The sequence below is a fragment of the Leptonotus elevatus genome, chromosome 8 (genome assembly GCF_054856555.1).
Source record: "Leptonotus elevatus isolate MCC_2025b chromosome 8, RoL_Lele_1.0, whole genome shotgun sequence".
NCBI classification, from domain to species: domain Eukaryota; kingdom Metazoa; phylum Chordata; class Actinopteri; order Syngnathiformes; family Syngnathidae; genus Leptonotus; species Leptonotus elevatus.
The window spans coordinates 24,983,873-25,011,861 of NC_141246.1; the positions used below are offsets into that span (position 1 = coordinate 24,983,873).

Below are 27,989 nucleotides of genomic sequence, written 5' to 3' on the forward strand. Positions count from 1 at the left end.
TTAAAAGGAGTGTGAAGCACCTGAATGAAAGCCAACCAAACACAAGCTAAACAACAACAAAAATTCAAAACTGACCTTTGGCAGTGAAGTTCTGGAGCCTGAGCTTTGTGTTGTCATTGTGAGGACAGTAGTGATGCCAAGCGCCACTCTGGCCGGGGCCGCATCCATGTTAATCCAAAAGGACACCCAGGATAGAATAACAATCAGCAGAGACGGGATGTACATTTGGATCAGGTAGTAACCCATCTGACGCTCCAAGTGGAACCGCACTTCAATACAAGTAAATTTACCTGCAACACAGCACATACACAACACAGCATACTGATAAACATTTTTGTTTAACGAACACAATTAACTCATTCACTCCCAGTCATTTTCACTGAAGCAACCCCCTTTGCCCTCGGCTGTTTTACTGGGTTTTGACTGATTTTGCAAGGCCCACAAAATATTGTGTTCTTTTGGTATAAAAACATGGAACCTACCAAAAGAAAGATTAGAGTCTCTTCTCTTATCAGGAAAAAAGTATACTTGTGTCTGTTTCTGTTTTGCAGCAATTAGCATTAGAATATAGCTAAGTTTCATCATTATTCACAAACCTGTTGAAAACACTGGGGAAAAAGAGCTTGTTGCAACATGGCCCTGGCTGATCTCATATCCTCTGCTGCCACCTGTTGGCCATTTGTTTTTAATAACTATCATTGCTTTAAGCGACCTCTTCATGACAGAAGCTGTATCAAAGCCTTCTGTATGCTCTAGCAAAAAAACAAACAAACATGTACATTGGAGTGGGAGTGAAGGACAAAGTATTAAAAAACATATTTATATGTTTTTGGGTTTCAATGAGTTTAACACAACCAAGTACTTTTTTTATGCGCTGCATGTGGAAATGTCGGCTTCCTTTTTTATGCTTGCTTGTGCCATCATTTTCCTTTTTACACAGTTCCACTAGGTAGTGCTGATGGGTAGAAACCTCCTTGGTACACCTGCGGGGAGTTTACTGCTGCTAGTATTTAGGTGTAACTTAAGTGGAAGGATAGCGCTGCAATATTACGTTGCTTGTCACCATTGTCACTGTTTCACAATTGCCATTCACTATTGTTAGGTACTTATGGTTTTGCTCATTCTTCAGACTTAGGCTGCTGCTAGTTGCCATTAGCAACCCCCACGTCCAACTCCTAGATGTCATGGTAAGGTAGATTGCAAGGAATCCTATTAAATCTAATTTTAATATATGTATATGTTTTTAAATATGCAATATTTTTCAATACAGTAAAAATTTTGCCAACCAATAGTGCATCTGGAGTATTCACCAGCAGTAAAAGTTTTCACCGAGCTTCACCTTTTTTCATGTTAATCTCATTCCAAAATTCTGTAAATTATTTTAACCTTAAAAACTTTTTCTTTGTGCAAAATTGATTAAAACTAGGGTGGTGGAAGCGCACACATACTTGACATTGAGGAAGCAGAAATTTGACTCGCTGGGTTCAGAGAGATGAGACGTTTGCGTTTATGTGGGCAAACTGCAAGTTCTCCCTTTGTAGATGATGTAGTCTGCCGCACATTTGATGTGGGCAATTGGAGACCGCCCTGCACCTCCAACCGTCCATCTATTGCCGCTTTTCCATTAGCCCCAAAACAGCACCACACCACAACCACACATGCTGCATAACAGCTTAACGCAGATGCACCATGTTTGCTTTGAATTCTGGGCTCTATTAATTGACCAGAGTCTGCAGACCTACTGGGTTTATATTCAATCAGCATTTCTTTAATGTATTCAGGACCTAAACCATTCAGTGATTTATAGACTAGTAGCAGAATTCTGAAATCTACTCTACAGCTGACTGGGCGCCAGTCTAGTCTTTGGGATTGGAGTTATGTGTTCGATCAGATCTGAAACTTGCAATGGTCACAAAATAACTCCATTCCTTAAAGTAGGACCTGTGAACTGTATTGAATGCTGTACTGAGATCCAATAAGACTATCACCGACACATCTTATATAATTTCGGACTTTAATAAGAGCTGTTTCTTTATTGTGATGACGTTGGAAACCTGGCAGCCTCGTTTTTAAAAAAAATTATGTCACAAAATGTACATACCTACAGTATGTTTGGGCAGTTTGGCGCCCATTGGTCATTGGTCATTTTCAGATCTGTTTGGAGATGTTCATTCAGATTTAAGTTTGCGCTCTGGCACTCAAGGGCATTCAGAACTGACCTGAATATTTTGATATTTTGAATGTAGATGAACTGTCACACCTGTCTGAGGTGTGTAGTCTCTCATCTCATCTAATCTCTGAACATTGGTGCATTTATTTCCCCCCCAATCCTGACTAGTCTTGAGTTTGTGACACTGAAAAACATTCCCAGGGCCATGATGCTGCCACTGACATGCTTCATTGTACTGGCCAGGTGATGAGCAGGGGCTGTTTTTCTCCAAATATACCATTTGGCATTCACAACTAAGAGTTCAACCATTCCTGACCAAGACCCTTGTCTCCTCAGACCGCTCAGTTTAGAAGTGGTGAACAGCTCTTGGAAGAATCCCAGTGGTTCTGAATTTCTTACATTTATGGATGATTGAGGCCACTGTCATTGGGACCTTCAAAGCAGCAGAAATGTTTGTGCCTCGAGTTGGCTTTATTCAAAGTTTTAAATAATTTGGGAACTGAATGACTTTGTACCGAGAAAAAGTCACAATTATAATACTGGCCATTACAGTGTTTTAAACATTGTCAAATAATGTTTGTTTTTTTCATCCAGTAATTGAAACTAACTAGCCTTGTACTAGATCACTTGCTAAAAACATTAGCTCTGGTGTCAATGCTCTCTCCAACACATTTTCTATTAAGTGAGTAGCTTAGCTTCAGTGCTTAGGTTAGCATGACTGCCTCACTGATCTGAGATTTGGATAAAATCTCAATGCCAAAATAAACGAAGTGCGCATGCGTGAACATCAGGTTAAAAAAAAAGTGTGGCTACCAAAATAGCCGTCATTTGAATACCTAAGATTGGAGTACTGAAAGTGTTTGCGTAACTGTACACCTTAAAGCTTGCAAGCATTGTTTAAACGGCTGTTTGACAAAACGACAGGTGCACTTTTTGCCATTATATGTGCCAAAATACAAAAAAAAAATGCGGGCAGTGTAATAAAGGATACCATCAAATCAGGGGACTGTATTACACACAAGTACAGTGAAAAAAAACCCGGTTTTTTTATGGGGGGGGGGGGGGGGGGTGTTATTCATGTAGCGATAATGGATGAATTAGTAATTTGATCGGTGCTTGAGGAAATTGTAATTCCTTCAATCGCCTATAGGGGCACCACGTTCTGTTTACTTTCACTTTTGGAGAAACACAACGAAAAAAATCCAAATCCTCATTTATTTATTCATAATCTGAAGTCGCCACATTCAATGTTCGGGTTTCTTTGTATTAATAAAATAATTACATGTATACGCTTAAAGAAAATCTTTTTCAGGAGGTGCATATACTGTACAGCAACTTGAAAAAGTATTCATATACCCCTTGAGTTTTTCCAAAAAATTTGACGCGACTCCTTATCTTGAATTCCTTTACAAAGCCAACAAAGTTACTACTCCTCTCTTGCGGCCTCTTTTGTATGTGTTATAGAATAAGTTCCGATAGCCAAACTTCCTCAGTTTTTCATGTTCTTGTTGGTATAAATGAGTCTCTTGCAACATTACAATGTTTTTTTTTTTTTTCAATTACAACATAACCTTCCCTCTCTTCACATTTAGCAATATTATCTTGATACTATTGTCCATTTTCAACTTTTTGTTTCCTCCTCACATGTGCTCCCCAACACACACTTGAAAAGTTAAAAATCCAAAACAAACTCTGGGGCAAATTCCTACTTATCCCAGTGCCCCTAAAACTGTATGAAGAGGAAGTCCTCTGGCCTGAGGGCCTCTCCCCAGACCTAACACTACATTCTCCATTAGTGTAGACATATCCTTACTCAAGAGCGAAATGCGTATCTCGGCTGTGTGGTGCATTATGGGTAGGCCATATACATATACAATTTTAAAAACACGTGGGTGAAAAATAAGGTTTTTTTAACACTCAAACTTATATCATGCCCCTTTAACATAACTTGATTTTCACACATGAACAAACGTAATGCGCACTTCGCTTATTGACCATTCGTAAACCATGCTCCCAAACCCACACAGCCCCGACATTCGGCTCGAAGCTTCCTTGACCTCTATTGTAAAATCGATCAACAAAACTTTTATCAGCTTCAATAAAACAAGACCAAATAATGTTCCAACAAGCTGTGGACCTCCGACAAGCAAAATAATGAAGCGATGTGCCCATAGATTGTGTAAATCGTAGTGCAATCAATGGATTACACAGTGTGGATGGCCTTATCCCCAGCTAAATGTCTCCAAAACAAGCATTTCCTACGTTTGCTCCAAGGTTAGACTATAATGGGCTAGGCTAAAGCTAACTAGCAAGCGAAAAAGACACAAAAGACAGCTTTTAGCTCTGTTGTCAAACTCACTTTTCATCCACAAAACTGGACATAAAAGTTATACTTATATTGTATATTATTAGAATACCATTGTAATTGGCCATTCATTACCTCATTCAGCAAGCACGTCCACATTTTCAGCGAGTTCCTTATGAGGTGACGCCTCGTAAAAATATACGGTTTATCTTCATCATTATTAATGTTAGTTGGGTAACTTGGCGTCCTAGTAAGTAGTTTACGCTGGGTCTCATACTGGGGAGCTCTGTGATGTTTCATCGATTTACACAAAGTGAACATTGAATCATAACAGACACTTTGAACCCATTTTGTTTTCATCTTTCACATAGCATTGTGTGACCTCAGAGAAAACAACTGTTCTGTTACAGACAGGGGGAAAAACACACATAATGAGTTTACTGGTATATTTATTAAAAAATTGGAAGTATTTTAAGGGATTACAATTTCCATGCAGAGAGAGAGACACCGCTGTTGTATTGGACTTATCTTGAAACCTGTATGATTTAGTATAGCTTTTCTGCATATTTTAATATTATGCATACTGTAGACACTTTTGCCTCCATCGGGACAATATCACGCGTGTATGCTGCAAGAACACTCACTGACATGCTCTGGCACGTTTATTTACATTGTGAATATCCAGAAGGATGTCAGACCCGAAAGCATCAAATGAAGGGGGGCGGGGCTTTTGCGAATTGTCCATTAACCTCTCTCTCCCCCAGCCAGTTGAATTTGCTTAAGGCAATTAAGTTCACAACATAACATTACATATCAAGAATAAAGAAATATGGAATGGTCCCTTCTATTTACTCTTCTTATCTTCTATTTTCATCAAAAAAAAAAATAATAATTTACCCGAGTTGTGATTATTCCACCTGTGTACGGTGTACCTATGATTCTGGGCAAGGAAAGTCTTATTTTCTCCTAAATCGTTGTTGTAGTTTTCCCTTCATTTGCTGTGTTGCCTCCATTCAATGTTTCCCACCACCAGCTTGCCGCCAATCTGTTCCCACTGTCCCTTCAGTCCTTTTTGACATTCACCTAATTCTTTGTTTTGGAAGGAATTTGGTCGCATAATCATGATAAAAGAAGTCTTGTTTATTATTGACTTTATTGTCTTTTTTTCCTTGCCCCACACCTTTTGTAAGAATCTTTTTTAGGTGTCAATTTGCAGAAATTTGGTGGCAATAGATCTTGTAGTCGCCTCTGGGCCAGACTTTTTCGTCAATGCTCAATGGCAGCACTGGATATGAAGCTCCGTGCTTTCCTGTAATTCGAGTGCGGTTTTGAGCAGCCGCCCCACGTAGTCGCCCACTGAGTAAAAGTATTTTCCGGCGTCCTCAGGGACCCGGTAAATACAGAGATTATTCCTCCGCAACCTGCTTTCTCAATCAGTTAGCTTTTCTTGAAGCTGGCGTGACCGTTCCATTATCGCCCATATCCTGGTGCCCGAGTCCGCCTGCCACTCCTGTAGTTCATGTATTTGAACCTGTGCTGTTTCAATAGTAGCTGCTTGGGCCTGAAGCTCTTTCTTGTTTTTGGAGCATTTGCAATTCATTTCTTCATAGAATGTGGCTAAGTCTTCCCGGAACTCCCTTCGTCTTTGATGGCAAAAAGGCCTCCGTAAAGTTAGCCACTTCCACACACTTGCGGCTAGCGTCCTCTTTGCCATCATCTTGTTCGGGTTCAATTTCGTGTTTTTCCTCTTCTTTGTTCTTGCTCTTTTGCTTTCTTGATACCTTATCCATGTTCAGCCTTTTTTACTTTTGTCTGTCTTTTGTCTGTTTCAAGCAACTTTTCTCAACCGCACATCTGCTTCACCACTACTCCACCATTTTAAAAACCCTTCGAGTGAGCTATTTTTGTCCGCTCACCAAATGTTATGAGTGTGTGTGTTACCTGTGTTGTAGTGCTTGGTACAGTATCTGAGGTCGGATTCATCTTTAAGAATGAACTGTGGAAGGGTCAGTCCTTCGGCCACTTGGACTGGTCCATTCTCCTGCCACTCAAAGATCAGGTCATTCATGGTGTAACCAACTGTAAAAGGTAATACATAAAACACATGATAAATTATTTTCATTCAAAGTGTGGGGCAGCTGGACCTCATCTGCGAAGACTTGGGTTTTGGAAAACATAAGACCCCGGTTTGACTTCCACTGCAGACAAAATACATTTTAACTGGCAAAGCACTTCACACTCCAAAACTCAGGTCAGGTGCAAGCCCACAATTTGTGCACACCATTACTCTGCTTGCATGTCTGCATGTGTGTGGTCTGCTTCTGTGTGTGCAACAAACATTTACAGCAGAGAGTAAAATTAATATGAATAATTCACATTATGGGATAAAATAATTTTTTCCCCCACTATTGTTGACTTAGCTTTATTCGATTTTGTTTTGTCATATTGTCCTTTTTTCATGTCTGTCTCGTTAGGTTTTTGTTTCCACCTATATTCTCCTCAGCCTTGTCTACCAATCAGCTCCCTCAGCCACTTGTCTTGTCCAAGTTTTCCCTTTTGTCTCAGCAGTTTGTTTGTATTTAGTTCCCTGCGTTCAGTCATTTTTTAATCATTTTTGCTGGTCACAACTTACACTTTTTTTTTTAGAGCTCAGTATTGTTCATTCGGTAATTTTACCGATTTGACATGTCATCATCATTGCTCTTTTTTTTTATTTTTTATACATTTTTATTTTGTATGTGGGTGAGTATGTGTATGTGCATGTGCGTGTGTGCGTTTTGTTTCCTGGTCGTTCTTTGTTACCTTGAGTTGAGATTTTCTTTTAGGACATTGATTTTGTACAATATTTAGATTTTATCCCCCCCAGTAAATTTGTTAGCATTTTTGAATTTGGTAACACATTTTGTTCAGTCCACCTGCACTCCTGTCTTGCTTCTCCTGCTTTCCTGCATTTAGGTTCTCATCCGTGCCAAACCATAACAGTTATATTTAAAATAAATTCATATACTATTCAAAGTAGAGGTACTCTTCATAGAATAGCATCGGTTTTGTTTATAGAGCTGTACGCTATTCAATTGTTGATGGAGCTTTACGTTATTAAATTGTTTTATTTCTAATCAATTGTTGTTATTGTATTTTGTGATTAATAGGTAGTGTGTTTTTTGTGTTAAGCTTTTACATTAGTGTAGAGATGAAATGTTATGCAAATTTTAGATCACCATTATCATGACCAAAATGTTAAAAGAAACACATACCCATATCAAAAGTATTGCAACGTTTTATTTTAAACATAAGAAAAATGAAAAATAAGCAACATCTTGTGCTTAAAAAAATATAAATAAATACGGCATGCTGACGCCATGAAATTTACTTAAATTGATGACAGTGACATTATATAGTCGCTTGACTATTTACAACGTAAAGTCCAACCCAAGACACACTTAGCACTACGCCCTCATTTGAATAACATTTCGTTCTGACAGTGTCTGCAACATAAAATAAATGAGAGCAGAGCGTTTTTATTTATTGATTGATATTTGATTCTATTTAAATTTATTTTTTACATTTTTATTTTTTGAATCTCATTCATTTATTTATTTTAAATTTATTTATTTCTATTTAATTTTTGAATTATATTCTTATATCAGTTTTTATTTTCACTTCTATTCATTTATTTATTTTTAATTTTGGCAGTTTTGGTCCTAGGGCGGCACGGTGGCTGACTGGTTAGCACGTCCGCCTCCCAGTGCAGAAGACGTGAGATTGAGTCCGGGCTTCGGCCTTCCTGGGTGTAGTTTGCATGTTCTCCCCGTGCTTGCGTGGGTTTTCTCCAGGTACTCCGGTTTCCTCCCACATTCCAAAGACATGCATGTCAGTTTAATTGAATTCTCCAAGTTGTCCGTGATTGTGAGTGTGGATGATTATTCGTCTCTGTGTGCCCTGCGATTGGCTGGCAAACAGTTCAGGGTGCCTACTGCCCGAAGCCAGCTGGGATAGGCTCCAGCGCCCCCCGTGACCCTTGTGATGACAAGCGGTTAAGAAAATGGATAGATGGATGGATGGAGTTTTGGTCCTCCATACATATACAGTAGGTGGGCTGATAATGCATTGTAGATTTTTAGAGGACTTCTTCAGGCTCATTATTATGCATAGACGACAATTTCTCCTCCAAATATATGCCTATTACCTCATTTAAATACGCACAAAAAACATCGGCACACCGCGGTGCAATCTGGTGGTTGGCAGCACAGTGAGCAATGAATTTCCCCATCAGCGCGTGCTTTGCGGATTAGACACTCCTGGATTGCTCCATTTATACTGGTTAGCCCTGCGCAAAAGCCACGCAAACATTTAGTGGATTTGGATGGATGGAGTTTTCTTTCTTTTGGTATTTTTTGGACTAGCGCAGATAGGAGTGGGTGTTTGTGTGTGGTTGTGGGAGGGAATGCAGCCGACTTCTGGCCAATGGAAGAAGCTCTCCTCACTCCCTTTAAATTTAGCACAGAAAGCCATGCGGCATGGCATGTACCTGTAGATCGGTGGTGTCCAAACTCGACCCTTGAGGGCCGGAGGCCTGCAGGTTTCGGATGTTTCCCTGCTCATACTGTTCCAATGAACAGGATCGTTATCAGGCTTATGCAGAGCTTGCTGATGAGCTTCAGGTGTATTTTGAAAAAAGAAACATCCAAAACCTGCAAGAGGACCGAGTTTGGAGACCACTGCTGTAGATCCAGGAGATCGGCATGCACAAACTGCATATAAAAGGAACAGCAAGAAGATCTCCAGTCCACTTTCAAATGATATAAAGTAGACCGCTGTGAATGAACACTTGGAGAACACCACCACACCACAGAAAATGTGAATTATATGCACAGAGTGTGCACAAAGTCATTAATTTACCTCGCAGAGAGGCAAGTTGTTCTCCTAGTGGTAATTTGTGCCCCCTCGGGGCCTGGATTGGCCAGGTGAGGAGATTTAAATTGATTGGGTAGATGGAAGTCTGTTGATGTGATGACATCATGACATTTGAAGCAAAACAACCATTCTGCTAAATCAATTATAAATAATTTATAATCCTGGCAGGGGTCGACGGCTCCCCTCTTTGGTGGAGATTTTCATGCATGCCAGATCCACCACACCAACATCTATCGAAACTCAGACACAATCTGCTTCCTCCTCAGGTCATTGAATCGGTGGAGGCTGGTGTCTGTGGATCTCACTCGGCTTCGTCTGTCCTTCCTTCCTTTCCTCAGTCTCTCCTTCGGTCTCTTGAGGTCTCCCTGATTTTTTGGGGGATTTGTTGGAATTTAGATGTTTCTGGGGTTGGGGAAGAATTCTGGTGGGTGGCCCGGTGGGTGGTGTCTGGTCGGTGCTGGATTTCACTTTCCTTTGTTTTCGTTGGTCCCCTCGGGTCTCCTGACGGCGGTGCTCGGTTTAGGTGAACGGTATGGGATTTTTTCTAATAGGTTTTTGGTGAGCTAATAAATACACGCACGCACGCACATACACATACTCACCCACATACAAAAAAACAAACAAACAAAAAAAATATATATAATAAAAGAAAAAAGAAAAAAAAGAGCAATGATGATGACATTACCGAATGAACAATACTGAGCTCTTAAAAAAAATAAAAATAAAAATCTATAATGAGTAAAACATTTCACAACTCAGTGGTTGACAGGTTGCACCATTGAAGTCGGCTATTCTTCCTCTGGCCATCGAAACTGGTCAATTCTATAATAGCTCTGAAAATAGCAGATTGTGTGAGATTTGTGACTTGTATGATGTGTAAAGTGAATCTCACTTTCTCCTTTGATAATTACTGTTTACTGTAAGAGAGCATCAATATTATACAACATAACCCTGATGTTCCATTGGTCATACGTGGAAAAGATGAAATGGTTGCTTTAGTTGGATGTCTTTGGATTCAGGGGTTTTATTTCAAAAGCATGGAAAAGAAGGCAATATAGGCTGTTCTTGAGCTGATTTCTTGTTGTACACTGAGCCTGGTTCATTTGATTGTCTGGTATCTCATAAACCAATTAGGGCTGGGCTTGCAGTTATATGCATGACACAATAAACTTTAAAAAAAAAAATCATTCATGCACTATAGAGCTAAACTAAACATCTATTACAGTATATGTTATTATGCAGTATATGTTGAAACCACATCTGAATGTCGTGCTTACTGTGATGAGGAGAGTAATTATTTTCAAGCCACATCTGTATTCAGTTGACGGAGACAGATTACACACGATGGCATGTTTATACTGAGATAATCATTTAAATGACCATGCTCTGACCAGGATGACCCTGCTTGATAAAAATTAAAAATGGCCAAGAGTAGGAAAAGAAACCACTGAGCTAAGCAATAGGTGGAAGCTTTCATAAACTGCATAAAGCTGGTGCTCTATGGAGCATTTTTTTTAAACGCGGAACAGCTGGTAAAAGATGGTACATGCCTAAAGCCATACACAAAAGATGTAGTTGGTCTTGTTTGTCAAGGTTTTGTTCTGGGTGTGTGTGTGTGTGTGTGTGGGGGGGGGGGGGGGGGGTGCGTGCGTGCGTGTTAATAAATAGCCTATGATAAAAGAGTATGCACGCAGATAACCTTTAAACAAACAAACAAAGAAAAGAGAGTGGATCATGCCCTTAGTCTCTAATGTGTCTTTACTTGGCCTTGGAAGTTATTTAATTCTTGTGTAATGAAATGACAAGCTGTTGTTGATTTTTCAGCTTTAAGGGCTAGCAAACAAATATGAAATAAAACTTGAGCAGGGGCCATTTAATGAACCTCCATATTATAATTAAATGGAAGTGGAGTTGGTTCAAAGCACTTTTCTCACTAAAGTATCATGGCTCTGTATGTGTGTGTTGTGTTTCCTGTGGTCTGAGCATCATTACATCAGTGAGCTGCATCATCTCGGCAAAAATAATCTCATATACACACATAATGTATGATCTGTTGATCTATGTATTGTAAAAGCTGTGGTTAGTGATCTAAAGCAGATAAATCACTGAGGACAAATCTGATGCTTGTGTTTTCAGTCCCCTGGGGTCAGGCTATGCTCCATATTGTACAAAGGATGAATTAGAATTCCCCAAAATTAGGTTGCCAATTCACTTTGAGTTTCCTAAAAAAAATAAAAATAAACATGGTTCTTTTTAAAAATGGCCCTATAAATGGAAAATAATAATTCATCCACTCTTAGGAATGACATACTGGGAGAGTCAGGGGGTGTGGTTATGAGAAATAACAATTACATGGAAAAATACATAGAATATGGCATATCTTACAGGACTAAAGACTAGTGTTAGTTTTATCAGCCATTTTTCAATTTAGTCTCAGTTTTAGTCAAGTGTCAGTTTCCTGTTAATCTCAATCTTTTATTTCGTCAATTTTTAGTCGACTATAAATCTCGCGTTTTCGTCCAAGAAAACATACATTTTTTCGTATTGATGTAGTCAACAAAAACTGTCTAGTTTTAGTTTGGACAATCATTTTACCCCTGTATGGTTTTTTTTGTCAGCAGATAATGTTGAACACATCAGATATAAAACTATTTCACATAAAATGTTGTCTCAGCTTTTGACACACAATTACAGTATATCAGCAAGTGGCTACTATGGCTCCATGCTACAAGCTAGTAAATTAGCCAGCATTAGTTACCGGTCGGATAATTATTGTTGGAACGTTATAGCTGTTGGATTAATGTTACATTATAACTATAATATATATATATATATATATATAATTTACTTTTTTTTTTTTTTTTTTTTACCATTCACCGTGAATCTGCACTCCTGTTTTTCCCATGTGTTTGTGCATGTTGCATGCTGCAGATTTGAAAGGGGTGTGTGTCACTGTGTCACATGACAGTGTAACAGTGACAGATTAGCAGAGACAAGATTTTACAAAATGTTATTCATTCACTTCATTAGTTGACGAATTTGCATGCTGATTTAGTCCCAGTTATTGTTTTTTAATGAGGGTTTTAGTCCAGTCTAGTCCAGTCTAGTCTAATTTTAGTCCGGTGAAAAATGCGTGTTGGCGAAATTATTTTTGTTTAGTTTTCGTTGACGAAATTAACACTACTAAAGAATACAACTGAATTTCTGTAATATTAATCTAATGTTATTAGTTGTGCTCCTCAGTACTCTCAGTGCAGAGACTACAATAGATGAGAGAAGCGTGGTAATAAATCCCCCAGTTAAATGACGTGTCCTGTTTAGACTTTGTTTTACTAAAGCAACCATTTGATCATGGACCTGTCAAATAAATGGTGGCCAAAACATATGAGAAGGAATGAAGGAATGGAAGTATAACACTACAGCTGACGTGGACATCTGTGATCATATAGAAGCTTACTTGGCTGTTACCTGTCCTACTGTACATCAAAGGGACACTTAATTGGGCTGAACATTGGCACTTATATAATAGTTCTGTGTGTAAAAATGATGTCAGCACCTCCCTGAAAAACTCAATAGTGATTGAATGCATTTTATATGAATTCAGCACATCTTAATGACACCTTAATGGGCTTGGCCTGCTTTTTTCCAACTCTGGCTGTGACATTCTGTTGGTAGCTTTTGGAAACAGTGAACAATCATCACCAAAATTCAAATGCACATTCCTACTCTTGTCAACTTCAACCTGTAAAAATATAAACACGATCGGTATGATATTCGGGATTTATTGCCACAATGTGAGTTTCTGTGATGAAAAATCTGTTTAATGTGTGTAAAATGGTGAACAACACACTAAATGTGCAAACACTGCAAATTAATAAAAGTAAAAATAAAAACGGATATAAAAAATACAATAAAAAAATTAAATAAAAAATATATAAATATCGGTCTATCCCTATTACCCACTGCTGTCATCTTTAGCCAAGATTTAGCTGTGTATACCAGCTACTTCATTCACCAGTGAACCAGTGAAGTGGGATACGGCAAAGATCCACCCCTTCCACCCTCAAATGTGGACATGTAAAACTGTTTTAAGCAAGGGGCGGTGTTTTGATATCTATCCACCTGCTGGTTATACAAATGATTGTTTTTAGACTCTTAAAGGCCGCCTCCATATAGACGAAATGCCCAAACGGTAAATAACTTGTGTAAATACCGTGACATGTAGTTTTGCATGGATGGGGCCTTAGACTTTACAAATTGAGAAAAGAAAGACAACAATTTGATGGAGTGGCCTCATTGAGCACAACAGGTGAATCTGCACATAACAGATAAGCCTAAACATTTAACACCATGGGAGAATGAATGCCAACAAATTGACAGAGCTGTGGAATGTGAAATACCAAAAGTTTGTGGAGAATGACTAAGATACAGTAGTGGTACCTGGGAAACTGTATGCTTCGTTCCGTTCCGTCTTCAATTCCGCTTATCCGGGGTCGGGTCGCGGGGGCAGCAGCTTTAGCAGGGAAGCCCAGACTTCCCTCTCCCCAGCCACTTCAGCCTCTGACGGGATCCCAAGGCGTTCCCAGGCCAGCCGAGAGACGTAGTCTCTCCAGCGTGTCCTGGGTCGTCCCCGGGGCCTCCCGCCGGTAGGACATGCCCGGAACACCTCCCCAGGGAGGCGTCCAGGAGGCATCCGAACCAGATGCCCGTGCCACCTCAACTGGTTCCTCTCAACGCGGAGGAGTAGCGGCTCGACGCTGAGTCCCTCCCGAATGACCGAGCTTCTCACCCTATCTCTAAGGGAGAGCCCGGCTACCCTGCGGAGGAAACTCATTTCGGCCGCTTGTATCCGGGATCTTGTTCTTTCGGTCACGACCCACAGCTCGTGACCATAGGTGAGGGTAGGAACGTAGATCGACCAGTAAATCAAGAGCTTTGCCTTTCGGCTCAGCTCCTTCTTCACCACAATGGACCGATACAGCGTCCGCATCACTGCAGACGCTGCTCCGATCCGCCTGTCGATCTCCCGCTCTAACCTACCCTCACTCGTGAACAAGACCCCAAGATACTTGAACTCCTCCACTTGGGGCACTCCACCCTTTTCCGACTGAGGACCATGGTCTCGGATTTGGAGGTGCTGATCCTCATCCCAACCGCTTCACACACGGCTGCGAACCGCTCCAGTGAGAGTTGGAGATCACGGCTTGAAGAAGCCAACAGCACCACATCATCTGCAAAAAGCAGAGATGCAATGTTGAGGCCACCAAACCGGACCCCCTCAACGCTTCGCCACGCGATGTTGTAGAGACGTGTCAACCACGACAGCCCCACAACATCCAGAGCCTTTAGGAACTCCGAGCGGATCTCATCCACCTCCGAGGCCCTGCCACCGAGAAGCTTTCCAACCTCAGTGACTTCGACCCCAGAGATAGGGGAGCCCATCTCAGAGTCCCCAGACCCTGCTTCCTCAAAGGAAGGCATTTCGGTGGAATTGAGGAGGTCTTCGAAGTATTCTCCCCACCGATTCACGACGTACCGAGTCGAGGTCAACAGCACCCCATCTCCACTATACACAGTGTTAATGGCGCACTGCTTTCCTCTCCTGAGACGCCGGATGGTGGACCAGAATTTCCTCGAAGCCGTCCGGAAGTCGTTTTCCATGGCCTCACCGAACTCCTCCCATGTCCAAGTTTTTGCCTCAGCGACCGCCGAAGCCGCATTCCGCTTGGCCAGCCGGTACCTGTCAGCAGCCTCCGGAGTCCCACAGGACAAAAAGGCCCAATACGACTCCTTCTTCAGCATCCCTTACCGCTGGTGTCCACCTCCCAATCGCGCCCTTCCAGGTTTCACTGTCATTACCCACGTGAGCGTTGAAGTCCCCCAGCAGAATGAGGGAGTCCCCAGGGGGAGCGCTCTCCAGCACACCCTCCAAGGACTCCAGAAAAGGTGGGTACTCTGAGCTGCTGTTCGGTGCGTAAGCACAAACAACAGTCAGGACCCGTCCCCCCACCCGAAGGCAGAGGGAGGCTACCCTCTCATTCACCGGGGTAAACCCCAACATACAGGCGCCTAGCCTGGGGGCAATGAGTATGCCCACACCTGCTCTGCGCCTCTCACCGTGGGCAACTCCAGAGTGGATTGGTACCAGAACCCAAGCCGTGTGTGGAGGCAAGTCCGACTATATCTAGTCGGAACTTCTCAGCTTCGCACACCAGCTCGGGCTCCTTCCCTGTCAGAGAGGTGACATTCCATGTCCCCAGAGCTAGCTTCAGTAGCCGGGGGGCGGACCGGACCGCCTTTGGCTGCCACCCAACTCACTGCGCACCCGACCCCTTTGGCCCCTTCCACCAGTGGTGTGCCCATGGGTAGGGGGACTCACGGAGGGGCAAGGGAACTGTATGCTTGTGCATTGAAAATGCATGATTTCTTTTTATGGAATTACAATTACTGTAGTTGGATTGAAAAGGGATATAATAGTAAAAGATTGAGGACTTTGATTCCGTTGAGATGATTCTTGGCGGTTATTGAGATGGCGAGAAACCACCAAAACATTGGTGGTCAGTCTCGTTGACTATAGGTCCCTGGCTGCGCTGTCTGATGCCCCGGGGATCTATAAGTGCTCAGTTAGTGTTGCGAGCTGTATTAACCGTTTCTGCGTGTTGGTCGGTGAAAGCCTCAAACGTTCTGCATGGGGCATGGTCTGCAGAACGCACTTGTTTTTTCATGGAGCCAGGGTAAAGTCTAACCCTCTGCCGTGATTAGCATGACACAACTCTGCAAAAGCAGTCCCATGGTGCAGTGTGGTTCGATGGCTGAGCAGAAGCGGCAGTCAGAGGGGAGAAGATCAAGAATCAGTAATGCTGAATCTGTTCTTCAGCAATGGGGACAGCTTCTTTGTGCTGGGTAGCTGCTCCACACAGCACTTGGCTCCTGCTTCTTAAGTGGAATGAACTTCACTGGGGACTTTCGTCTAAAACAGTGCTCCTTCGGGCCCCCCCGGCCCCCTCAACTGTACACCACAATATAAACAGGCTTGGGGAGTAACGGACTACATGTACCGCCGTTACGTAATCAGATTGCAAAAAAAAAAAGTAACTGTATTCCATTACAGTTACAGGAAAAAACATGTAATCAGATTACAGGTACATTTATTAAAAATGGGGATTACTTCGAGGGATTACAATTTCTACAATGAGAGCGAGTGCGAAAGAGGGCGAGAGAGAGAGAGAGAGAGAGAGAGAGAGAGAGAGAGAGAGAGAGAGAGAGAGAGAGAGGAGAGAGAGAGAGAGAGAGAGAGAGAGAGAGAGAGAGAGAGAGAGAGAGAGAGAGAGAGAGAGAGAGAGAGAGAGAGAGGGCGAGAGAGAGAGAGAGAGAGAGAGATGGGAACGAACGAACTGACTAGTCGTGTCCTCCACACGCGGGCAGTTCTCCCCACTGGACTTGTGACAGGACAGCGCCGACACTGGCACTGTTGTTTGAAAATAACTTCCTCTTGGAGCAGATGGCAATTGGATGGCTTTAATTTTAGTCCATAGCTTTCGAACATCTGGAAGACCTGATCAAGCTGATCCAAGCTTTGGTCCACTCCATTGCCGATAACGATGACATCGTCCACTTAGATGAGAAGGGTTTTCCACTGAAGCCCTCTGAGGACAAGCTCCATTGCTCGTTGAAACGTGCTTGGTGTGTAGTTACATAGTCCAAAAGGCATTCTAGTGTGTTAGTAAAGGCTCCATTTGTTGATGAATGCCGTCTTCTCGCGGTCTTTGCTATCCACTGCAATCTGCCAGTAGCCTGACTGAAGGTCGAGGGTTGAGAACATGGTTGCACCACTAACAACATCAAGACATTCTTCAATCTGAGGTAGTGGATAAGCATCTTTGATAGTGAGACTGTTCAAACTACGGTAGTCGACACACCACCTTACTCCTCCATCTTTTTTGCGCACTAGGACCACTGGGGAGGCCCATTCAGATGTAGATGGTGTGATTACACCTGCTTCCAGCATGGCTTTAAGGTGTGCTTTCTCTTCACCTTGAATTTCAAGAGGAGTTCTTCTCACTAACTGGCATACAGGCTTAGCGGACCCAATGTCTATCTTGTGCGTAACAGCAGACATGTAACCAAGGTCAGAGTCATTTTTGTCAAAGATCGATTGATATGTGAGCAGTAGTTGAGTGAACCTCTGCTGTTGTTCTCCACTGAGAGCTTCATTTGTAGCAGCAACCAGGCTTTGAAGGTGTTCAGGAATGTCATGGGTCGTCGTTACTCTTCCTACAACCAGTGATGTTGCATCATCATCTGCATGGTTGGTCTCTGTAATTTCCTTTGGCACACATGGAGTTCCAGGGCAATGACACCAAGACAGGTTCCTTTTGGTAGAGCATCTCCAATGAAGACCTTGCCACGATTGTAGATGACGGCATCATGAGCCTTCATCAGATCAAATCCAAGAACAGGATCTCTTATGGAAGCCACATGCACTTCCCAGGCAATGGACTTGGATCCAATTTGAAAGGTCATTGTGAGTCCATGTTTGGCCTTCATTTCATCTGTAACTCCTGCATTCAATAGGTAGGTCTGGTGTAGGTCTGTAGATACTGTTTTGTCCTTCAGGATACTTTAGTACAGCTCCTCTGATATTACGGTGGTTTGTGCGCTAGTGTCTGCCATAGCTTGAGTTTGAATGCCATTTATGGTTACAGGAATTTGTAAACTCTCACCTTTCTTCTTGGTGCAGCCAATCTGCCAGCCTTGCAACTGGTGATCTGAGTCCACAACTGAGCTGTCCAACCCTCCACCCGACTGCAGCGGAAAATCTTTATGCTTGTCACTGTAGTTACATGAAGCCACTGGACTGGACGATCTAGCACAGTCTTTCTGGAAATGTCCTGCTTCTCCACATTTGAAACATGGGCCTGCTGCTCCACGATTTGGGCTGGGTGTTTAAGAACGTCCTAGGTTAGGGTGTAACTGCTGGTAGTTTTGTTTTCTTTCTGGTACAAGGCTTTGGGTTGCTTTGGGCTGTTGGAGTCCTGTGTTTGCTGCCCGGAGGTCTCCCACTTGCACCTGCAAATTATCAACTTTGTCGACAAGGGCCTTCATTTGGTCCATCAGTACAGCGAACTGGTCAACTGTGACATATTGGGGAGTCTGGACCCTGCGGGATATTGCAGCAGCATCCTCACCTATGTCTCCTTCATCAACCCATAAAATGCGCCTCCTGTCCTGTTCCTTATTTCAGCTTTGCGGCCCACTGTGGCTTTGAAGTTATGCTCATGGGCCTCCACAAACTTTTGAGCTTCAACGAGGGAGCATGGTTCACGATTCATGACTTCATAAGCCACCTTTTGGTTTCGTAAGCCTTTGAGGAAAGCATCAGTTGCTAGCTGATCCTGGAGCTGGAGATCAACCCCTGGATATGTGAGAGTGATGAGGCGTCTCACTTCTTCTGCAAATTCAGCTGATGTCTCTCGCCCTTGTCGGAGTTCCCCAAGCTTCCTCCTTATTGTGGATGGGGGGTCTGTTCTTCCAAAGCGTTGAGTGAGTTGCTCGACCAGAAGAATGTAATCTTCCCTTGTGCGCTCTGGTAGTAAGCAGACATACCGTACCGCAGCTCCCCGTAGACACTCATGCAGCCTGTCCACCCGTTCATTGGCACTCCACCCATATTTTATGCCTTGACGTTCAAATGGCATTAGAAAGGAGTCCCAGTCCTCACTTCCATCAAATATGGCTAACATTGGCCTTTGGGGTTCTGGCAACGCATTGAAATAAGCGCCAACATTATTTTGCCTGCTTCCATCACGGTAGGTATGCATGTGTTAAGATTCACGCTCAGCATCTCGAATCTCTCTGCGCCTGATGTCAGATTCAGGAATTGCAGCCCGTCTCACTGGAGGTGACCTTCGAGATCGTTGATCTATTACCTCCAGTTCAGCCGCAAAAGTTCTACAATCTCTTGGTCTAGTTGTTGCATCAAGAGGTGCGTTTGTATATATATATATATATATATATATATATAAGTATCCTTAACATGAAAGACACCAACAAACAAAAAAGTAGGGGTGCTCCAATCGATTGTACATTGATTACGATCGGCCAATATACGAGAAACAGTCTGTGATCATTTATCGCCATTCAGAGCTGTTAAGGGCCGATCGATAACCCTAATTGTTCTTAATCAATATGTACTCTATCCATTTGCAGAAAGCGCAATCAATTAAGAAGTTACAGCATAGCATTTTTCTTCCTTTAAATGAACGAGATAGATAATACTGCTTTATGTAAATGTTCCTATATGTATTTATCTTTTACCAGCAATGCTCAAGGCAAATTGTATTGAGGAATTGACCTGGATGTCACTATTTTACTGTACACACAACCTAAAGTCACGGTTTGCAAACAAACAAACAAAAAACACAGTGACATGAACGTGAGAATTAAAGGGGCATTACAGAGTTTAAAATGTTAATGTGAAAAGAGTTTTCTACATCATGCACGCTCCACCAATGCCAAGATGAGTACAAATGACTTTTTAACTGCGACCGCACCTATCAGTTTGTATCTTCCCTTCAGTGACTATGTTTACATGCAGTCAATATTCGGGTTAAGGTCAGAATTCCAGTTTCTGAAACATTCGTGGTAACCCGTTTACATGCGTGCCTGACAGAGTTACTCTCGTTTACACAGCCATTTGTGCTTGATTGAATTGTCCCGTTCAGATTGCGGCGCGCGGACAACGTAATTGCGTAAATAGATGTAATTTCCGCTTTTAACTTTCTTTGGTGAATAAAAGACATTATATATATGTCACTCACCATGCTAAATAAAGTAGTCTGTTTTCTCCTCGTTCCAGAAGTGTGGTTCTTTGTTGTCTCGTCATTTTTGTTTACTCCGGCTTGAGTATTTCCGGTGGGTTAAACGCCAGAAGCACCGACTTATATACTTGTATAAATGTGTATAAATAGGCACAAACTGTGGCGTTTTCGCCGTAGAGACACAAAATAACGCCACAGACAAATCAAGGCTCCTTTAGCGAGTGGGACCGAGTTGCATGTGCATACAAGTCGTTACTACAAAGACTGAGATTACTTGCGAATAAAATAAGAGAAGAAGAAGAAAATAGAGAGCCGTTCAATCAAGGTATTCCGAATCTGTTTATATGAGCAAGAATTCGGGTTATGAAAGGGGTAACCCAGGGGTCTTATTCGGGTTTTATAAACCAGAGAAAGAGCATATTCAGGTTACTATGCGTGTTTACATGGCCTTACAATACCCGAATATTGCCAATATTCCGGTTTTAATTACATGCGCCAATATTTTTTAAAAGGGTTATTACCTGCATGTTTTGAGGAAGTCATAAGTCCACAGGCCGTGCGTGTTGGCAACAAATGTTGGCCCCTTTTTTTTCTTATTTTTTTTATGTAGTATGGGGCTGTGTGTACTGTACAGTAATAATCAGGAGTTACTGGAAGGCACAAAAATATTTGTTTTCAGTATCACACTGATTCTTTCTCGCTAGTATTACTCAATCAAATAAAAATAAATAACTTTCACTAAGATGAATCAAGTGTCTTGAGAGTTCAAATGTTCACATACATCTCAAAAGTAAAACAAACTGCCCTTTTCCTTTTAGCAAAATTATCATGCATCATGAAATAGTTTGTTGTGCTTACCCATGATCCAGGCCGCTTGTTGCCTTTTGCTTTTCTGTCATTCACGAGGTCATTTTCAATCGAGAAGCCTCATATGACTTTCAGCTTTTTTTATTTTATCTGTTTGTAGCGATGCTTTTTTTGGGGGGGGGGGGGTCTCGTAGTAGCGCTTACCATAATGGCATTTTGTTTTCTTTTTTCTTTTTACCATTAGAGCGACCATGCTTTTGCACAAAAGACAAATTGCCGTTGTGCTTGAAGGAGGAAAGATAAACCACTTGTCATTAAATCGTCAATTATCAGTCGCAATTAACAGCCAGTGACAATACCATTAGACTTCTTCATCAGACATCTTCCGCAACAGAAGATGGGTCTCAAACAGAAACAAGACACTAAAAATTTAAACAAGAGAAGCAATATGTGCTAGCCAGTCAGAGTGATTCATGTAATCATGCAAATTATTTAAGAGTCACATGGAATTGTTTTACAGGTATCAAAAAGAGTACAGGGAGTCCTCGAGTTACGTCTGAGTTGTTCCTACGCTAGCCATGTAACCCGAATTTTGACCTCAGTCGGATTTCAGTATTAAAGTCGATACTTACATCAAAATACTATATACTAATACTGTACAGTAATTTAAAAAAAATATATACCAATTTTGTGTGTCTGCAGGACGGCAGAGCGGAGCTAACTCAAACTTAAACACGGAAATATGACGCGCCTGATGGTGAGCCGATCTGCTTGATGGATGTCCGAGGTAACAACAACACAAGTTTAAATAATTTTAAAATTGAGTGATTACTGTGGGAAATTAACAAAAAAAAGGTGCTACAGACGAGGCATGGGCGCCGTAAAGTTGAAAGGACGTAGGTCGCGTACGACGTAATTCGAGTACTCCCTGCATTTCAAAGTGCTTATTTGTGTCCAGTACTTACAGCTTTCCAACTGCATAATGCAGGTCTGTACATCCATGGGGAAATTTTTTAGATCCATGGGACATGAGAGCGTTAACGTTAGTCTGAAAGCATACAGAAAAGAGCATAAGTGAGAAGTGAAACACACTAACAGGGTTTAAGTGTGAACTGCAAACAGCACATGGCTTCCACATTCACCAAGTAATCAGACATCACAAACAGCAACATGGATACTTTAAACACGCTTTGTACAGGTGCTTGAAAACCTTGAAAATGCTAGGATTTTAAAGGTCCCATAGTAAGAAAATGCACTTTAGTGGGGTTTTCTATCAATAATATGCATCCCCGGCCTGTCTACAATCCAACCAGGTATGAAAATAGTCAATACGTGACTTCTTTAGCTTTCTCCTCCTTTTAAAATGTGTGCTTCAAACCTGCAGATTAAACTTCCGTGACATGGTGACGTCAACAAGACACGGAAAAGCACTCGACCCCGCCCCCTCGGGTTAGTGGCACCACCTCTGGTAAAGCTTTGTCACACTCACAGAAATTTGAGAAGCTGGCTGCTCCTTTTTTTCCCCTGCCCGCATATGCTCCGTGGAGAACAATGGTGAAACAATGATCGGGAAGAAGGGGTTGCTTTCTTTCTGGCTGCACAATGCACAAATGAGCGTCTCGGTCTTTTTGTATTTCCGAGTCTTTCAGAAGACAGTGGATTGATTTTATTTTTGGAAGACGTGCACTGACAGCATTTCTCGAAGGACTGTTTTGTTCAGAGCTGGATTTGCAACTTCTTTTCAGAGCTGGATTTGCAACTTCTTTAAACATAGATAGTTAGATAGATAGATAGATAGATAGATAGATAGATACTTTTATTTTCATTGCATAAAATATACAACGAAAGTGCACGTGCAAGCATAAAAACTACAAACAACTATCATGCATCTTGACATCCATAGCAAATATCAATGCAGTAAAAAAATATTTTCATATCATATCAATATTTAAAAGTACTTCAGTAAAATACTGTATAAAAGTGCAATAAAAATTAATGTAACACATAACTATGGTGTATTTTGGTGATTTAGGGAGTTAACGGCTTTTGGAGAAAAAAAAAACTATTTGTGAATCTGGTGGTGTCGGATCCGATTGATCTGTATCGCTTCACTGAGGGCAGAAGTGAAAAATTATGATGACCGGGGTGAGAAGTATCCGTACTGATGGTCCTGGCTCTTGTATGATAACGGGTATTAGCAATGGAGTGGTGGAAGTGGTGCGTTCCTTACAACTTTTTGCAGTGATACTTAGTAGTGCAGCCTGCATGCCATGAAGTGATGCAGTATGTTAAAGTGCTTTCAACGGCAGAACGGTAATAGGCCACCAGCAGCCTCTTACAGAGGTTGTTTCTTTTTAAAATCCTAAGAAAATGAAGACATTGCCGGGGCTTCCTGATAATGGCTGTAATATTTATAGTCCAGGAAAGGGTGTCTGCGATGTGTGCCAAGAAATTTAAAATTGTGGACTCTTTCCACACAATCGCCATGAACAAAAATGGGGGATGGGTCAGCTGGGTCATAATGGATTGGTCCCATCGGTGTGTGACACAACTGCAAATCTGAAATCATACCTTCTACCATATTACTGGTGTATCGGTGCCTAAAGTGGGAGACCCATTTGTCGTGTGGAGGTTGTTTGGTTACAAGAAGTCAGATATGATAAAGCAAATGGTGGTTGGATAATACTGAAGCGGTCGCATATTGTTTGGCCATGATACAATCCGCGGTGGTTATTTTGCCGTGACTGGCAACTCGCCACCTAGTTGACGTGACTTTGTGATGGTAACCGGCCGCTAAGTGGTCTTGACGAGACAAACACTCACGGCAAATCAGAGACATTCACGGCAAAATAACGCCGCAGGAGAGTTGCCGGTTACGGCAAAATAACCACTGCCTAAACAATGGCAAACTAACGCTACAACAGTCTCTGTAGTAACGTTATTCTACTTTTTCGTAGGGTAAAACATTATGCCACTTTTCCACATACTAAAATAGTTCTTAAATGTGTAAGACATGAAAAAAAAAACATAACCAAATCTATGTGTAGCCTGCTGCAATGTATGCAAAAAGGAAATCCATCTTTTTGCACAATAAACGGGCCTGTGCTGCTCTTATTTTGCCAACCCATTTCCGGTTTTATTTTGAAAGAACTAACCACCACTCTCACTTCAGGTCACTTGCCCTTCCTCCTGCGCAGCTCAGTTCCTGATTGCATCCACCTGTCTCCAATTACCCACCTACTAAAGTCTAGTTTCCACCGACGGTATTTACTCGGCTTGGCTCGGCTCGGCACCGCACCAAAAAGCAGTGTGTCTCCACTTCCACTTCCACTTCCACTTCCACTGCCACTGCCACTGCCACTGCCACTGCCACTGCCACTACCTGAGAGCCCGTCCTCACCTTGCCAGTGATGTCATGCTAAAGCGACCGCAGCTAGCGTGCACTGCACACACAGGCAAAACCAATGGGAGAGTCGGCTCTCTCGAGTCATAAAAAGTAAGGCACAGAGATTACAAGCACTACATTTTAACTAATGTTAGCTAGGATTTGTTTGCTAACTTTTTGGTACACCCTAGACCTAAACTGTGAGATGTCTATCAGCGCTAGATTACATGTTTGTTTGTTTTTTTCAAAAGATTACATGTTAATTACGGACAGTTATTATGAGCTAGGAAAGGGAATAAAATGAAGGTGTGTGAATGATAAATTATAATGTTAAGAACTTCCCTCAACTAAAAATCTAAGCTCAGTTGATATTAGGGCATGTAATGGTATATGTGGGTGTATTAATATGTTTGGTGCGGTCCACTTGTGTAGCATATTATTATTATTATTAACTCTTTGACTGCCAGACGTTTTCAGAAAAGGGATGCCGTCAGTGCCAGCCGATTTAAGCATTTGGACTGATCTTTCAAGGTCCACAGAAAATGTTCTGTTTGGACTATGGAAACACACGTACTACCAAATGAAAGATTGGACTTTCATCTTTCATCAGAAAAAAAAGTTTGTTTCTACTTTATTCCGTTCTTTAGTAATCAACAATAGAAAATGGTTAGTTTCACCCAATTTCGCCTGTTTTGGACCAAAATACACTTCTTTTTGTCCATGAATGATGCCACAAACACCTAAATAGTGCTTTACTTCTATAAAACACTACCACCAAGAATGAAAAAGTGTTTTTTGATAGCAAAATACGTTTATTTACATTCAACAGTGTAACAATTTGACAACAATTTGGCAAACTATTTACAAATGTGTGCAACTGTGGTGCTATTTACAAATATGTGGATGTTTCAACGACAGTTTTTCTTTTTGTTTTTTCTCCCCTGCGTGCAAGGAGACACAACAACATTTGCACAACAGATTGCCTCTTCGCGTGCAAAAGCTCCACTTTCTTGCAGGCCGTTTTTTCCGGGGAATAGCAAGTATATAATGCAGTGTGTGTTGCCATCAAGCCTAATATCAGGATCATGCTACGGTTACGTTACGGTGGTGTTACGTCTGGCTTCCTCATGTCCTTCAGTTGCTATACCGAGTAGTAGATGTTCTGATCCATCTTATCCACTCCATTCATGGTGGCATCGTAGTCCAGAACCAGTGTCTTCTCCGTGATCAGACTGTACCCGCTCCTCCGATGAATATGCATTGGACTCGGGGTACTCTTCATTGTCCGACAAAATGTCCGCATGTGGAGCTCCGGCGTTAGCAGAGCTAGCCGGTGATGCTTTATGACGTGAGAATAAAGGCCGCGTCCAACTGTGGCGTCCAACTGTGGCGTCAACCTCGGGATTCACCATCATCATCATCATCAATCTGCATTGGTCGATGCCAACTCTCCATCGCCCGATCGAATGTCCGATTGTGTAGAAGTACCCGGTCGGTTATTGTGCGCGTTTTCCGGCCTTAGCAGCGCTAGCCGCGCTAGCCGCGCTTAGCCGGTGAGGCTTACTACGTGATCATAACAGTCGCGTCAAGGCTTCCAACTGTGGCGTCAACCTCGGGATTCACCATCATCATCATCATCAATCTGCATTGGTCGATGCCAACTCTCCATCGCCCGATCGAATGTCCGATTGTGTAGAAGTACCCGGTCGGTTATTGTGCGCGTTTTCCGGCCTTAGCAGCGCTAGCCGCGCTTAGCCGGTGAGGCTTACTACGTGATCATAACAGTCGCGTCAAGGCTTCCAACTTTGGCGTCAAGCTCGGAGTCATCATCATCGTCGACATCAATGCGCTTTTTAGTATTGATCGATGCTTTCCGTCTTTGAAAAAAATGATCAAGCGTGAGCTGCTTGCAACCGGTTGCTTGGTCAGCCATTGTGGCTTATTCAGCCATTGTCTCCTCAACACTCTAGCTCCGCCTCACGTCTTCTACTGACGCCCACGGTGGGCGGCCCATCCAACCTTGTGCAAAGAGAGTCATCGCTGCCATCTAGGGGCCAAAACGAGTCTTATACTAACCAGATCTGCCTGATACTTTCAGCACAGCTGCCCAAGGCTTTCCTCCACCCGTTTCCCAAAAAAAAACAAAAAAAACGCCCTTCCCTAGGTTTATGCTAAACGTCTTATAACGTTTATGGCGGTCAAAGAGTTAAGCTTATTAGCGGGAGCGGACACGCCGCAGAAACAAAGTTAGTAGGCGTGTTTTCACACGGATGCTATTGAGTGTCGCATGCCCTAAAGGTGGGAGACAAGCACAGAAAAGCCAGCACCCCAGTAGCCATGATAAATGCATGGATACATGGCACTATTATGGCAAATGCAGACAAGCCAGAGCTCAAATTAAAAACAGAAGTTTGTAGCCTAAATATTTGAACAGAAGGCTTAGGTCCAGCTGATAAAATATATATTCATTAGGTATCGGTAAACAATTTTAAAATTGCTCCACACACTGGTTTTCACTTTTTGAAGGGCACTGGAAAAGCTGAAAAATTTATCTTGAAAGTGCTTGAATTTGGCCATGGAAAACGTGTACGAACCCTTTTTAAAGCAGCAATGTGTTGCTTTAGTCACCCTTTTGGCTGGAATTCTGCATTACAACAACAGAGACGTCACTTTAATATGACGTAGGCCAGGGTTCACCAATTCCGGTCCTTGAGGTCCGAAGTCCTGCAGGTTTGAGATGTTTCCGCCTACCAACACATCTGATACTGAAGATCAGGATCGTTATCAGACATGCTGATGAGCTGATTATATGAATCAGGTGTACTAGTGGGCGGAAACATCTAAAACCTGGAGCTCGAGAACGGGAATTGGTGAACCCTGACGTAGGCGTATTATTGCCTGAATATTTGCTGCTACAGAAATGTAAAAATGTAAACTAGTCAACCCGAATTATTCAACCTAAAACACTGAAAAATTCAACAAGATGTTAGAGGAGATGATAGGCTTTATCAACATAGTGTCATCTCCACTAGTAGTTTCTCCACTCGTAGTGGCTTGGTTGAACACGACTTTAAAACAAAAAAAACAAAAAGCACACTTGCAGCTTTAAGCATTTAATGTGACATACATATAAACGGCATAAGCTGTTGGAAATAATCATCTTAAAGAGGAAGTCAACCCTAGAAAAAAATCTTGACAATATGATTCTATGCAGCCCGACTAGTCTAATTACGGTATTTTGGTTGATATTGAGTTAGTGGATAATGAGTTAAGCAGCAAAATCCAGCCGTTTTTATCAATATCATGCCACTTGCTGTAGAGTGAAAATGACATCATGGTTGCTCAGGTAACGACCAATCACAACTCGGCTTCAGAAAACAGGTGAGCTGTGATTGGTCGTTGCCTGAGCCCCCTGAGCAACTGTGATGTCATCTTCAGTCGACAGCAAATGGCAAAATGGCTGCCCCCTAGCTGAGATGGATAGAAACGGCTGGATTTTGCTGCATAACTCATATTCCACAAATGTAATATTAATCAGTACGTCATGTTTAGACTAGTAAGGTCACATAACATATTATTGTCAATAAA

The 27,989-nt window shown here is 42.1% G+C and overlaps 1 protein-coding gene across 5 annotated transcripts in view; it reads right to left on the reverse strand.

Annotated features, from left to right (window-relative positions):
• Positions 1-27,989, reverse strand: part of glra3 (glycine receptor, alpha 3) — a 96,186-nt gene that overhangs the window by 12,881 nt on the left and 55,316 nt on the right. For 3 of the 5 annotated variants that reach the window (XM_086082212.1, XM_086082210.1, XM_086082207.1), the window contains exons 5-8: positions 21,982-22,064; positions 20,731-20,859; positions 6,417-6,554; positions 76-290 (exon numbers count right to left, since the gene is read on the reverse strand). In XM_086082212.1, coding sequence (XP_085938338.1) covers positions 76-290; positions 6,417-6,554; positions 20,731-20,859; positions 21,982-22,064 — 565 coding nt within the window. The remainder of the gene's footprint in view (positions 1-75; positions 291-6,416; positions 6,555-20,730; positions 20,860-21,981; positions 22,065-27,989) is intronic. The other 2 variants (XM_086082211.1, XM_086082208.1) reach the window with 1 other exon arrangement.